Source organism: Grus americana, chromosome 9, assembly GCF_028858705.1.
Source record: "Grus americana isolate bGruAme1 chromosome 9, bGruAme1.mat, whole genome shotgun sequence".
Classification (NCBI taxonomy): Eukaryota; Metazoa; Chordata; class Aves; order Gruiformes; family Gruidae; genus Grus; species Grus americana.
The window spans coordinates 17,991,479-18,004,562 of NC_072860.1; the positions used below are offsets into that span (position 1 = coordinate 17,991,479).

At 42.8% G+C, this 13,084-nt stretch overlaps 1 protein-coding gene across 5 annotated transcripts in view; it reads left to right on the forward strand.

Annotated features, from left to right (window-relative positions):
* DIS3L2 (DIS3 like 3'-5' exoribonuclease 2) overlaps nt 1-13,084 on the forward strand; it is a 193,189-nt gene that overhangs the window by 6,697 nt on the left and 173,408 nt on the right. For 4 of the 5 annotated variants that reach the window (XR_008578235.1, XM_054834804.1, XM_054834806.1 and 1 more), the window contains 2 exons: nt 12,197-12,355; nt 12,657-12,799. Coding sequence is in view for 4 of the 5 variants with exons in the window: in XM_054834804.1 (XP_054690779.1) it covers nt 12,197-12,355; nt 12,657-12,799 (302 nt within the window). In the remaining variant the exon portion in view is untranslated. Of the gene's footprint in view, nt 1-11,413; nt 11,635-12,196; nt 12,356-12,656; nt 12,800-13,084 lie in introns of all 5 variants that reach the window. The other variant, XM_054834808.1, reaches the window with a different exon arrangement.

Consider the following 13,084-nt stretch of genomic DNA (forward strand, 5'->3'; position numbering starts at 1 on the left):
CTTTGGGAACATCATCTCCGAGCCACCCTTGGTTTCAGAGGATCTCAGGAGCTAGAGTACCTGGGAGTGAGGTGGCTTTATTGATGCCGAAAGCTTGGGTGGAGCAGGATGCTTGTGAAGGCTGATTGCTATGAAATAGGTTCAGATTTTGCAGGGCTGGATATACAGTCTCAGTCTATATCTGCAGACAACCTCCTCAGGAAGAATACCACCACCAGCTTCACTAGGTAGCCTTCTGGGGCTCCTCTCACTAAATGCTTCACAGGTTTATGATGTCATGGAGGTATCTTGCCCATCTGTCTCAGGGTCAGCATGCCCCCTGAGTAGAAACAGTTCCTGGGTAACAACATGCCTCATCTGAAACGGCGTAAGATTTCTGTGGCCCTTTCTGATTTATCATCTGTCTGACACTTGGCATTTATTTGCCCAGCCTGTGATACTTAACCAACTTGGGCATCTTCCACAGAGGAGTGTTTCTGGCAAGCAGGCTGGTGTTTAGCATCGCAGCTTTAAAAACAATTGTTGCTGTTGAATGGTTGGTGGTGTGTTTGTGGCTGCAGCCCTGACATTTAAAAGGTTCGGAATAAGTAAAGGAAATGTCCTGGAATGGCTTTCCTGCATGTTTGATGGGCACAGCTGGTCAAGAAATATCCACAAGATGGCAAAATCTTAGGGGTTTTGTCTTTCCATCGTAGACTGCAATAAATTTTGTATTTGTCTTTGTTTCTCTGGGGGAACTTTGGAAGAACCACCACAGCTTCTGCTTTTCCCTTCTTGTAAGGCAAATTTAAGATAATGCTACTTTTTAGAGGTGAGTCTTCCAGTTCTTGTGTGGTGAAATTCAGTACTTAAGAATGCTGTTATCTCCCTATCTGGCAGCAGTAAATATGAGCTAGTGATCTAGTAAAGGCCACAGAATCAGCTCAATAAATGGAGAATGTTGGTTGCTGTGGAAATTGTTAAAACGTAGCTAATCTTGTCAGGTCCAATGTAATGTTCCTTAGATGACGTTAATCATAGTAATAAGATATGGGAGAGGAGGGAAAACTGGATTTACTGTATAGCCCCATCTGAGAAACACATGAAAAATAGAATGCTCCTTTCTCTAATGGTTTAGCAACGTCATCGCAAACATAAATTTCTCTCTTGCTTTTGATAGAAAAAAATGTTGCATGCCTGAATCTTGTGCAACTAATTTTTTTGGCTAACATCAGCTATAGTATGTGAGTTAATATCTGATGTATCCTCTCTTGGGGAGATGAGATCCTGCCCTTGCAAGGACTGTGTTTTTTGTATGTGATCTAATAACTGTCTTCCATGCCCTTTACTAGAGTCCTGAGCACACCAGGCTGCAGTGGGGCTAAGTTCTGCAGCAGGAGCCTTGCATTTGACAGCAAAGCTCTAATCTCCATGAAGTAGCTTCCTTCACCTACTAGGGCTCATGTGAAAATGCTCATCAGTGGTAACAACTTTGTTGTTGTTTGTTTGTTTTTAAACTATGTTTTTCCTTCTCTTTAGCTCCAATCTCTGAAGTTAGGCCCCTGTTACATAGCTCAGGTAACTATGCCTGTTAGTTTTGTGGTCCTAGGAAAACAATTGAATTAATTTTTAATTAGTTTTAAATCTTTTCTTTAATGTGACTTGTCAATTCATGCAACAAAGGTCATGTTGAGCCCCCTCAGTGTCAGTTTCTTATGAGATTAGGAGTTTGATGATAAAGGTGTGAGTATGAATGCGAGTGTGTTAGCATAGTAAAATCACAGCGTGCGTGTAATGGTTTAAAAGCTGTTGAGCTGAACGAACTAAATGCAGCAACAAATTGAGAATTGTTACCAACAGGTGTGTCTGGTTCCTGCAGTGTCATGTTATGACCCTGTGCTGTTTAATACTTTTGTCAGTTGTCAGGAAGAAAACAGACAAGTAGGATTGAAAGTTTTTTTGGATGACTTGGAGACCGTAGGGAGAATCGAATAATGGGGGCAGTTACTGGCAGCCGTTTGGATCACTTGGTGGACTGGGAGCAGGCACAGCAAAATCCATTTATCGGGCCAGCGTAGAGCCATGCTAGCAGTGCGAGGAACCCAGTGTGGGAAGCAACAGCTTGGAAAAAAGTTTTGAGCTTTTGATGGATTAATCAGCTGAACATCCCCCTCCTGTGAAATGTGGCCAAAAGGGTAATGTATGAGCATGGGAATTGGAAGATGGAGTATGGACTGCGTGTGTCTGGCACGGCAGCGGCAGCAGCTTCTGGAGTATTGTATCCTGTGGTGATGCCCTCTGTTCGGGGCGGATGGTGATGAATTGATGAATACACAGAGGACAGCCAGAAGGAAGATTAAAATGCTGGGATCATGAGTGAATGATTTGAGGAACCCTGCTTTACTTATCAAAGAGACGCGTGGGGGAAGGGAGCTTTCAGTAAATTGCCTACATGGGGAACAGATGTTCAATAATAGGCTACTCAGTTGAGCAGATTATGATATAACACATTTGAGGCTAAACAAATCCAGGCTTGAAATACAGCACGATTTAGCAGTGAGGGTAAATGACCGTTGGAACAGTTTTACCAAGGTTTGTGGTATGTAGACTGTTACTGGCACGTTTAAAAGCCCTGATAACAAATTCTACTCCCCAAATATGCTGCAGTTCACACAGGAAATAATTTGAAAATGCCCTCTGTCCTCTGCTGTCCATGAGGTCAGCCAGCCCACACAACCCAGTCAGCTCTGGCCTGTTGTTCAGGTATTCTCTAAAGTGTCTCCTTTGCTGCAGGTACCCAGGTAGGTGGGACAGATGCTTTGCAGCTGGCTTCAGTGCCTAATTGTGATTCCTCTCCAGGCCATAGCTGCTGCAGGGCTTTCACTGCTGCCTGGTGCTCCAGCCTCCACTACTGCCTCCCCTGTCCTATGTGCTGGTGTCCATCTCTTGCTCTCCCACCTCAAGCCCCCTGCTAACTAGTTCCATGAAATGCTGTGGGCTGCATGTCCCTAACTCCCTCTTGTGGGGAGATCTGAGCTACAGAGAGTCAAAATTTGGCTGGGACAGGATGGAAAACAAAATGTTGGGATCTGTTGCATAAAATAATGTCTTCTGTAACAAAAATAAAAAATTTCCAGGGTGCTGAAGGAAAATGTCAACACTAGCAGCTGCAGCCCACAGATGTATGGGGCAGGTCATGCCTTGGAGAATATTTCAGGCTCTCCACAGATACAAGCCTGCAGCGATAATGCGTTTTTCTTTAGTTTGTATGGTTTTAGGCATTTTTCCCCCATAGTACTAAGGGTTATGAATTATGTACCTACTACACTGAATGGGCGGTATGGGGAACGGTTTATCAGCAAGTTGTCTTATTCTGCAGCACGTTTGGTAACCTCAGGATATGTACAAATCTGCAAGCAGTTCTTTCATTTCTTCAGCTGTTAATGTCTTCTAGTACGTTAGCACCTCCTGTCACGTATTTTGCCTTTCAAAGCCTCTTGACTTCCTCTGATCTTTGAGCAACTTTCTTCCCTCAAACTATTGAAGCCCAGAGAAATCAAAGAGAAAACTTGCAATATTATGTTTTTAAAAATGTTTTCTTGAAGTCTTGAAGAAGCCTTTTTGCAGCGTAGTTGCTGAATAAAACAAAGAGCGAAAGGTATTGTGGAAGATGGTTTTGGAGGATGGGAGGATGAGGGGGCAGTGGAAGCAGCCCTGACCCACATCCCGAGGCAGGAGTGGAAGCCTGGAGGAGCGCAGTCATCAGGCGGAGTAGGTGGTTAGGAGGTCAGGAGCAGGGTGGAGCAGGTTCACAGAGAGTCCTGAAAACCAGAAGAGCTGTATCCCCTCCCTGACAACGCCGCTGTGCTGCTGCACGCAGCTGGAGCACAGTAACTATTTTGATAAACTTTTAGTCTATTGCTACTAAATGAGTTTCGTCACCAACCCTTAGTTCAGAGCCTGGAATGGTATCTTTGGCTCTTGCACTCATGTAGTATTCCTACAGCACAAACCCTGCTGAGGAGTTGAATAAAACTGCAATTACTGTCTGAGTTACTGAAGTCAAAATCCTGTAAGCATCAAGATGCTTGGAAGTGTTTTGGAAGAGGAATCGTGGTGTTGTGGGCACATGATCTGGGCGGTCAGGAGCAGTTTCCACAGTATTGTTTTCCGCAGCAGAAAGAATCCATTGTGCATTTTTCTTCATTTCAGCTTTCAAAGCACAGGTGCTTTCAGAAAGCCAATGTCAGCAAGAACATTTTCATTTTCCCTAGTTCCATATTGAAATTTAGGGGCATGCAGCACAAGAATTTTAAATAAGCATGTGCAGCTTAAAGCAGAAGAGCTGTGGCAACATGTGCTTCCCACCATGTACGTGCTTCCCACCTCATTTTCATGGGTGTGGAAATGAGCATCTGCCTCTGCTCCTGACTTTCCTGAGTATCCAGGACATGCCACTTCACTTTTTTGCTACCTCCATCTCTAAATAGGAATGTTTCTTCCTCGACAGCTCATTGTAGGAATGCTCAACGTCTGAATCTTTTACAACCAGCTACAGTGGTATGGCCACCTCCGAAAGCAGCTCATGGCTCTACGAACTCCCTCACAAACCATGACAGCCTCTATTTCCCCATCCAGGAGTCACCGGCTGGGGGGCAGGCTGCCTTTCTGCCGGCGGCTTGTCCCCCATGTGGCAAGGATTCCCTTTGTGCTTTTTTTTTCTTGGACATTCAACTCTTCTGTGCGGATTTTGGCAGGCTTTCTGCCAAAAATGTTTAGAGAATCACCTTCTCCAAAGAGGCAGGGCAAGAGAGCTCACCAGATTTGTTCCTAGGTTCCCAGATGGCTCACAGCCGGACTGTGTCCTGGTGCACGAACACAGTCATGCTGGTAGGTGAGCTGCTGGCTGGCATGGGTGGAGGAGCTGTGTTATGTTGTACAGAGCTGTTGGTAACCAGTTGGGCTGTTGCTAGAGGGACCGGTTGCTTTGAATCACTCCTGAAGTCACGTTTAAGAGCTGCGCGGACAGGCCTTCACTTTAAGCGCTGTTTTCTCATTTTATTTTGATTTGTCTTGATGGTGGAAAGTTACAGCTCAGATTTACACCGTGGCTGGGCCCTGGTGGCCCATCATAATGGGTCAATTAGTGGAGACTGGTGGGCATGGGAGGTAGTTCTGGCAGCTGGATTTCAATACATCATCCACTCAGTTCAGGATATTTGCATAGAATTTACATTTTGGCTGAGCCCATGCATGTAAATGTAGGTCTGCATTGTTTCTCTTCTTTGAATGAGTGTTTAATTAACTTTAAACTTAATTATGCAATCTGCCATCTGCCAAAATCCCTACAGTGCTGTCATATCACCATCCTTTTCCACTTCCTCCACGATGCTCCCTTTCCCGGAAGTTTGCCCTACTTTTCAACCATGAAGACAATTTCAAATCATTCACATCCTCGGTTATTTTTGAGGAGGACTCACAGCAATGTTGTGGGAACTCCCCTTAGCCCTGTGGTCAGGTTTGGACGGAGCTCAGGAGTGTGCTGCAGAACCTCCAGTTTAGGATTCTTTGAGTTTGTTTCACCAGAGAAGGAGGATCTTTTTTTTTTTTTTATTTACTTGTGATAAGGAGAATGTGCTCTTAGACTTTCTCTTAGACCCTAGATTGACCATCTGAAATACTGCCTACCAGGTTTATCTCCTGAAAGTCTCTTTGCTGCAATGAAACCTCACTGAACTGATAACCTATCTCAAAGTCTTGCGTTTCCACTACTACATCTCTAATGAATTCTTTCCCGTGACATCCTCATTTCTCTCTATTGCTTTGTCTTTAATCTTGAGCCATCTACTTTATTTAACCTCTTTGCTTCAAGATACCGTAAAATGCATGGAGGTGGTTCTGTTCCAAGGCTATCGGGGAGCTTGGAACTCATTTAATTCCTGTTGGGCAGTGTTGAAGCACGGCTGTTCCTAGCACAGGCTGGAGCGGAGCTAAGCTCACGGGGAGCGTGGTGGATGGGGTTTGGTCCTGTTTGTGTTATTGGGGCTCTAGCACAGAGTTTTGCTTGAGGTATCTTTCAAGGAGTGTCTTTTTTTTCTTCCTGGTACAGAACTCTTTCCCTGAGCAGCTATACCAACATCTGTCTTTGTGTTTTTCCTTTTAAAACAAAATAGAACAAAAAAGTACTTGGCTATTACCATTAGTTAGATATTTAATCTCTTAAATCTGCAAAAATATTTTGCAAAACATAAATAGCTAGTTACTTCTGGCCTGTCTGTGACCAGTGTTTTTGTTGATATAACTTGTGTTTGAGATCACTTCAATGGCATTTGTTGGTTTTGCCTGTTGGTTTTGCCTGTGTGTGGTAATTTGATCCCAGATATTGTAGTAGTCACTTAAGTGCTTGGAGTTTTTGAGTTAGTCACTCAAATAATTGGCAGATACTGGATGTCACTAGTGCGTTAGAAATTAGAAACAACCTGACAAACATATTTTGGCTTTTAAAATTTGAGAGGAAATTATTTTAGAGGCTTCTTTCAACAGCAGAAAATATCAAATAGCTTTTAAATTGCCTGTTTAAGCATATGAAAGGTGAAGACATGGGGATCCTAGCAAAACCTCCCTGATGTTAATGTGGTTTGTACTGGCAAAGCATGCTTTTGCTAGTAGAGTTTATTTGACTTTGGGGAATGAACTGAATAGTTGCCTGGTACGGGAGTGTCAATACCAGGTCTGTGCCTGTCCAGAGCTACCAGCCAGGAACTGCATCCCCCCAGCTCATCAAAGCTGGCAGAGGTGGATTCACCAGAGTACCTGGGATGGGTTGTTCAGGGGCTCTGTAGGAATTGGGATTTTTTGAGTCCCAGACATCTTTGCAAATCGAGGCAGAGTTTCTGTTGGTTGAATTCTTGTATTGAGACTATGAATATGCTCTGTTATACATCAGCATCTGTAGTGGCTCATAAAGTTGCAGATAGGACTTCTTAGCAGGTTGTGGAGAGTATTTGTTTGCTAGAAGACCACCTTTGATGGTTTCTAAGATTTGCTTTGCCATCTCTGCCAGGAGCCAAGGATCAGCTTGAACTTGCAGGTCTGTAAGGTGATGCCTTGAGTTGTCACATGGTTGGACTCCTTAATTCTCTAGTAAGGATGAGCAGGAACACGCTTTATTTAGCTTTCTTGCCATGCTTAACCTAGCCTGACTTAAATGGGAGTGTAGGACTGAGCAGGGACTGACATCAGAGTAGTTCTCATTGCCTTTAGTTGGTTAATTCCTGTAGGGCAGTGTTGGGTGACCCTTCATTTGGTAGCTGTCATGCCTTCTAGCTCATGGGTGTATCCTTAGTGTTTTACGAAGTGCATAGCTGGGTTGTCTTGAAGAATTAAATGTCAGGGAATCTCTTGGAAGATTTCAAGGAAATTGGTTTAAGTCATTGAAATGTGTCAGCAATAAAGTGAAACATTGTAGAAATACGGACAAATATTTAGTAACCATGTGTTGAGAGTGTCTCATTAACTGATAACAAATTGTTCTGTTGCATGTTATTGGTTCTGGGGATATGCTTCTGTTTCTTCTCATGCTTATACTAACTGTAAAGCAGGACTATTTGAAAGATTCCTTTGCGTATCTAGATCACAATCTAATGCTGGGAAGCAATGGAATATCTTCTTAGCAATAGCAGAGTTAGCGGAAGTGTCGATGCTCAGTCATGGGCTGCTAAAGGTAAGTAGTAGACGGAAATATTTTGTGTTGGAAGAGTTTGTAACAATATTGTTCCATCCAACACTTTCAACATAATTTTGTTTTTAAACATAAAAGGAACCATTATGTGTTGAGATAGTTGTCAGTGGGGTGAGAGTCCTAAACCTGTAGAGGTGTTACCAGCACAATTGCTAGCTTTCACAGTCCTGCCCACCCCGGGGAGCTGGCTTAAACATAAATAATGTAGATGGTAACAAGGCTGGAAGTTTAGTTAGAGGTAAAAATGTCTAGTGATAAGGTAGATGACCTTTGACAGGAAAGGGGAAAGCTATACCAAGATGTCCATATCTTGAAATTCACTTAGATCTCTCACGTAAAACTAGTTCTTGCTGGATCCTAGATGGGAGGTATGCAAGAAGTCATGGATGCGCTGGTGAAAATTCAGTGAGGAATACTCTTCTTCTGTGCTGGTAGTAATCAAATAGCTTGTCAGGTGTTAGAGGGCAGTGGTAAATGTTTTATTTTTGGTAAATAAAATTGAGGGTCTTGGTTCTTTTTTGTGTAAAAAAAAAAATGCGAATTTTAATATAAAATTAAAGACTTTCTGGCTTTGCTCACTTCATGTTTAGCTAAACATTTTAGTTGATTTAGTTGACCATCTAGTTGATCAACTAATAGATGTAAATTTAATTAAATGCAATACTTTTCAAAACCTAAACTATAGAGTGATTTTATATAAATTATGTCAAAATAAGGCGATTTAAAACATCTAGCCTCCTCTCCTACTGTAAGCCAGATCCATTATTCTGGGAAGCTGCCTGCCTGCATTTTTTTTATTCCAAAAATAGAAAAAATTAATAGATGCTTAGGTTTAAAGACCGAAATGTGCCATTGCGTGATGTCATTGTTGTTGTGATGGAGATGAAGTGTGATGGTTTGGATTCTAGATTGAGCTCCAGCGCTCTGCTTCCAATGGAGCTCAACCAGCCACTGCTGCCTGCATGTGGGATGCTGGACTGGGCTCCTGGGTTGGAGCCAGTCCCCAGCTTCATCCTTTCTGCTGCTTTTCCTGGTACCCCAGTTGGGATAAAAGTGAGTCGCTGATTGTGGACTGTTCTGAAAGCCCTCAAATGCCACCTGTATTTCTTTTCATGCCTCTCTGGCTGTGAAGATGGGAGTTGTGTGTTTCTACTTCCCGCAAGTGTTTTCCCTTGGCTAGTTGAGGCAGTTCCCTGCTCTGGGTGTGGAATTGCTGGTCCTGTTTAGGTGTCCATCTGTCACCTTTGTAGACAGCCTCCTTGATACAGCCGTTAGGGTTGTTTCAACCTGTCTCCCTGCAGAGGACTTCAGGTAATGAACAGTCAACCACCTTTCCTCAAATTGTTACTCCTGTACTATTTTCTACTGGAAATGGCAGAACATCTAGAAATCCCGGGGCAAGTGGTGGCTGCATCCATGGAGAGCAGCTGTACGTCATCTGTGCAGCCAGATAAACATACCTGAACGTGTTGCATTTGCTGTGTGTTGCCAAGACAGGTGTTCCTTGCATTAGAATTGCTCGACGTTCAAGCTTGAGTGGTTCTGCGCGTGCATAGTTTGGTGCATTGTGATTGATTCAACCCTCCCGTTAGGAGATATCAACCACCCTCCGCTTCCAGTCACTGCGCTTTAGTCTCCCTTCTACTAAAGTTGTGTTTAATTTTTATTGCTGTTTATTTACTTACTAATTTAGTCATTGATTATTATAATGCCTATAATGTGTTATTACTTTGTGACATCTTACCCTAGGAGATTGTGTTGTGTCTTACAAATCACACAACTGTAACACCACAGAAAAAGTAAAACTTCTGACACAGCTGGTGCTGGAGTAGAGTTTTACTAAGTTAGTGATAGCAGTTATTTCAGAAAGGATAGTCTCAATATATCATATGCTGTCTATAGCATTGTCACATTACAGTTTGCTTTGTGGACTGATGTCTGTTTATCCATCAGAATATTAATACTGGACAGCAGGAAAGCCCATCATGAGAAGTATTTCTAACTTCCAGTTTTAGGGGACAGGTGCATTACAGAAGCAAATATTGAATCTAGTTCAAACAGACAGGCTCCCTTTCTTTTAAAAGGAGAAATACAAGAAATTAGGGTCATGCAGAATTCGATGTGTTCCAGTTGAATGCTAATTGTGACAGTTGTCTGTGGCTTTGTAACAGGGGTGGTTTTGTTTAGCCATAAACATCACAGTCAAATACTTACCCAAAGTGGCTGTGGGTATACTGGCTTGCATGCCAGCTGTGTCAAAGCAGAGTTTGTTTGCTTGAGTAAATTTTTTTTCTTTGCGTCCGAGCCTGAGCAGATGAAAAATCCCTCTGGAGAGCAAGCCAGAGACTTAAGTGTTGAAAATATGCAAGTGTCTTTCTGTGTGTCTACCTTTCAGCACAAAAAGGTGCTTTTTCACCCTTTGCTGTTGCTGTGAATTATTTTTGGCAGTAGTAGCCCCAAACTTTCTGAACCGATGGCCATGGCAAGTGTCGAGGAAGCTCTGTTCTGCAGCGGCTAATTCCGGTTCTCAGCATACTTCCCAACTCACAAGACATGTTTTTTCTCATTTTTCCCTTGCATTTTAGTTTTCCGCTGTTTTTTTCAGCTTCTTCTTAATTACATGTTAAGATTTAGCCTCCTTTTTATCCCAAGTTCTTTAATTCATAGTAGTATTTTCTGTGACTTGCTGTCATAGAAACAAGGGCTTTAGAGGACCTTACGAGCTCGTGTAATCCATTTCACTACCTCAAGGAAAAAACTACTCTTTTTAGATGAAATCTGGCAGCCTGAAGTCTCGCCTATTTTTAAGAACCTCCAACGAAGCAGACTGTGTGACCTCTCTGGGTGATCAGTCTAGCACCTTGCTTTTTTAATACTGTTCCTAAGATCCTGCCTGTTGCAGTTTAAGTCCGATTCCTTCACCAAAATGTCTCTGAAAACCCTCTCCAGAGCAAACGATGTTGCCAATTCAAAAGCTGTTCTGCCCAGATCTCTCTAGTCCGTGCTTTTTGTTTCGCTGTTTTCGAGATTAACCTCTTGACCCTTAGGGCATTTGCAAATCAGTTAATTTTAGTTCTGTCTCATCGTGTGATCCGTACAGGTAGTATTGCCTCGTTTGCATCGGTTGAAACCTAAATTTGTGGCTGCGCTCTTGCTGTGTTACAACTGCAACCTCCCATGGACAGTCTCCTCCCTGAAAGCACGCACAGAGTCTGAAAAGCTTGGTCTTGTAGAAAAAGGCTGAGCTACGTTGTCCTTATCCTTATCATCCCTGAACACAGTGGCCCCCTCTTCATTTCAGCATCCTGTTTGGAGACACTGCTGTGGCATTTAATCTCTTCCTGGGCTGGTCAGAGCTGGCACCATGAGTTGTCCCTTTGCCTGTTTTGGTGTCTATTCTCCTGAATTAGGAGGATCCCTCTCTCCTCTTGCTGATTTGCCGTTATATATGGAAGTTGCTTTTTATCTGTGACTGGGTAAAGTAGCAGTTTTCTCTTGTTGTACCATATTTTTAAAGATCTCTGCTTAAGTATGGCTTTTTAAACATTTTTTTTTCTCGCTGTTTTGGTTTAATTCTATGAAGCAATCTGCGATTTTGTTTGTGAAGGATACTATATGTAAAAAAAAATTTGCCTTGTAACTTGGACAGCCCCATAGCAAATAAGTTGGCATTGCACGTTTTCTGACTTGCAGGTACAAGCTTGGACCCAGGGAGCGTAGCCAGGAGGGGCTGGAAGGCAAAGCTGTGATGACATGTTCAGTATCCAGGTGGAGGGCCAAGAGGGCAGCTGCGTGGTGCTGGGTTGCATTCCAATGTGCTGATCCGTGGAACAGCGTTGGCATACACTTTGGAAGCTGCTGCTTGCTCTCCTGGCTGTAGGGAAGGGGCTGAGGTGATGGCAGGGAAGGAAGGGGTGAGTCTTTGCAGAATATTTTTGTATGATCGTGGCCTATTCTGAGCAGGCTGGATGTTTGGAGCCTTGGCATTTCTTTGTGGTGTCGTTGTGTACCGTGCTGCCTCTGGTAGCACAAAAGTTAATTACTCCGGGGTGGGTTGTTGAGATTTTTTTTTTCTCCTTTATTCCTGAACTACTTAAGTTGTAGGGAAGTTATGTTTTCTCACTGTTTGGGGGCTTAATGGGGTGGAGGTAGGGCTTTGGAAGCAGTTTAACAATTTCACATTTTATGTGCTCTAATGAATTTCCCAGGATTTTGGAAGGGTTGTATCCAACTTTAGTATCGTAATTTCCAGAGTTTTATTTATGCTAAAATAAGTTAGTGGTGGGTTAAGAGGCACAAAGAGCCAACAGATTACAAATGAACTAACGAAGACATCGTTTCTTTTGGATAAAGAGCATGACTCACAGCTGTGACTTGTACTGAAGTACTGCAGACCATGAGTTCCATCAGAACCACAAGCTGGCAATGGGGTTCCTCTTCCCTCCCGTGTTATTTCAAACCTGTGTTTGATTTCAGGTGCAGAAAAGAGAGGGTTTGCAAGGACCAGAAACAACTCTGAATCTGCAAGAACTCCCCAGAACTTCGATAGGAAGAGGCAACTCTCTGAATCGCAGACAGAAACAATGAACAATTCAGACAGCAGAATAAATCCTAGACAACTGGGAACTCCCAGAGGTATTAAAGCAGAGTGCATACACGCTTCAGGAATAAGCTGCCTTGAAGCATGTGCTCAGCACTATTAAAAGATGGGCTTGTTTGAATGCTCTTAACTCTAAAATGAGCTGTAAAAAAACTGTTGATTTTTTGTAAAATATTATTATTCCAGGCTTTTTGGTTCTCTGAAGTTAGATGACTGTATTTCTAAGCAAACTGTTCTCAGAAGTTCAACTTTCAATACAAAGCCTCTGTACAACTGCTGTTAAGATACATAGACAGTTTGGTGGGCAAGATAACACTTACGAATTTTTGTTTGCAGGAGGATCCTATACTGCTGTCCCAACATCAGGTGATAGAAAGAATCGAAATAAACCCACTCGAGGGAGGAAGAAGAGTATATTTGAAGCCTACATGTCAAAAGAAGATGTTTCAGCAGGACTGAAAAGGGGAGAGCTAATTCAGGTGCCTGGAACATACAACGTCTGTGATCTTGTGATAAGTCTGTGGAAATCACAGGCAGTTGTTGGAAATGAATGTCTATTGGTTGCATGAAAAGGAATTGATGTACCAGTTGTAGATGTTAGAGGAAGATTTTTTTCCTTTTCTCAGGAGGTTCTAGAAGTGGAATGAAATGTCTTAAGTTCAGCTGAAGTATTGTTTTTGGTTTGCATGTTCTGTAAAATTCCTGATCCATAGTCATGATGAATTGCAGAGTTCTGGTTGGATGGTCATTATTGTGGAGACACT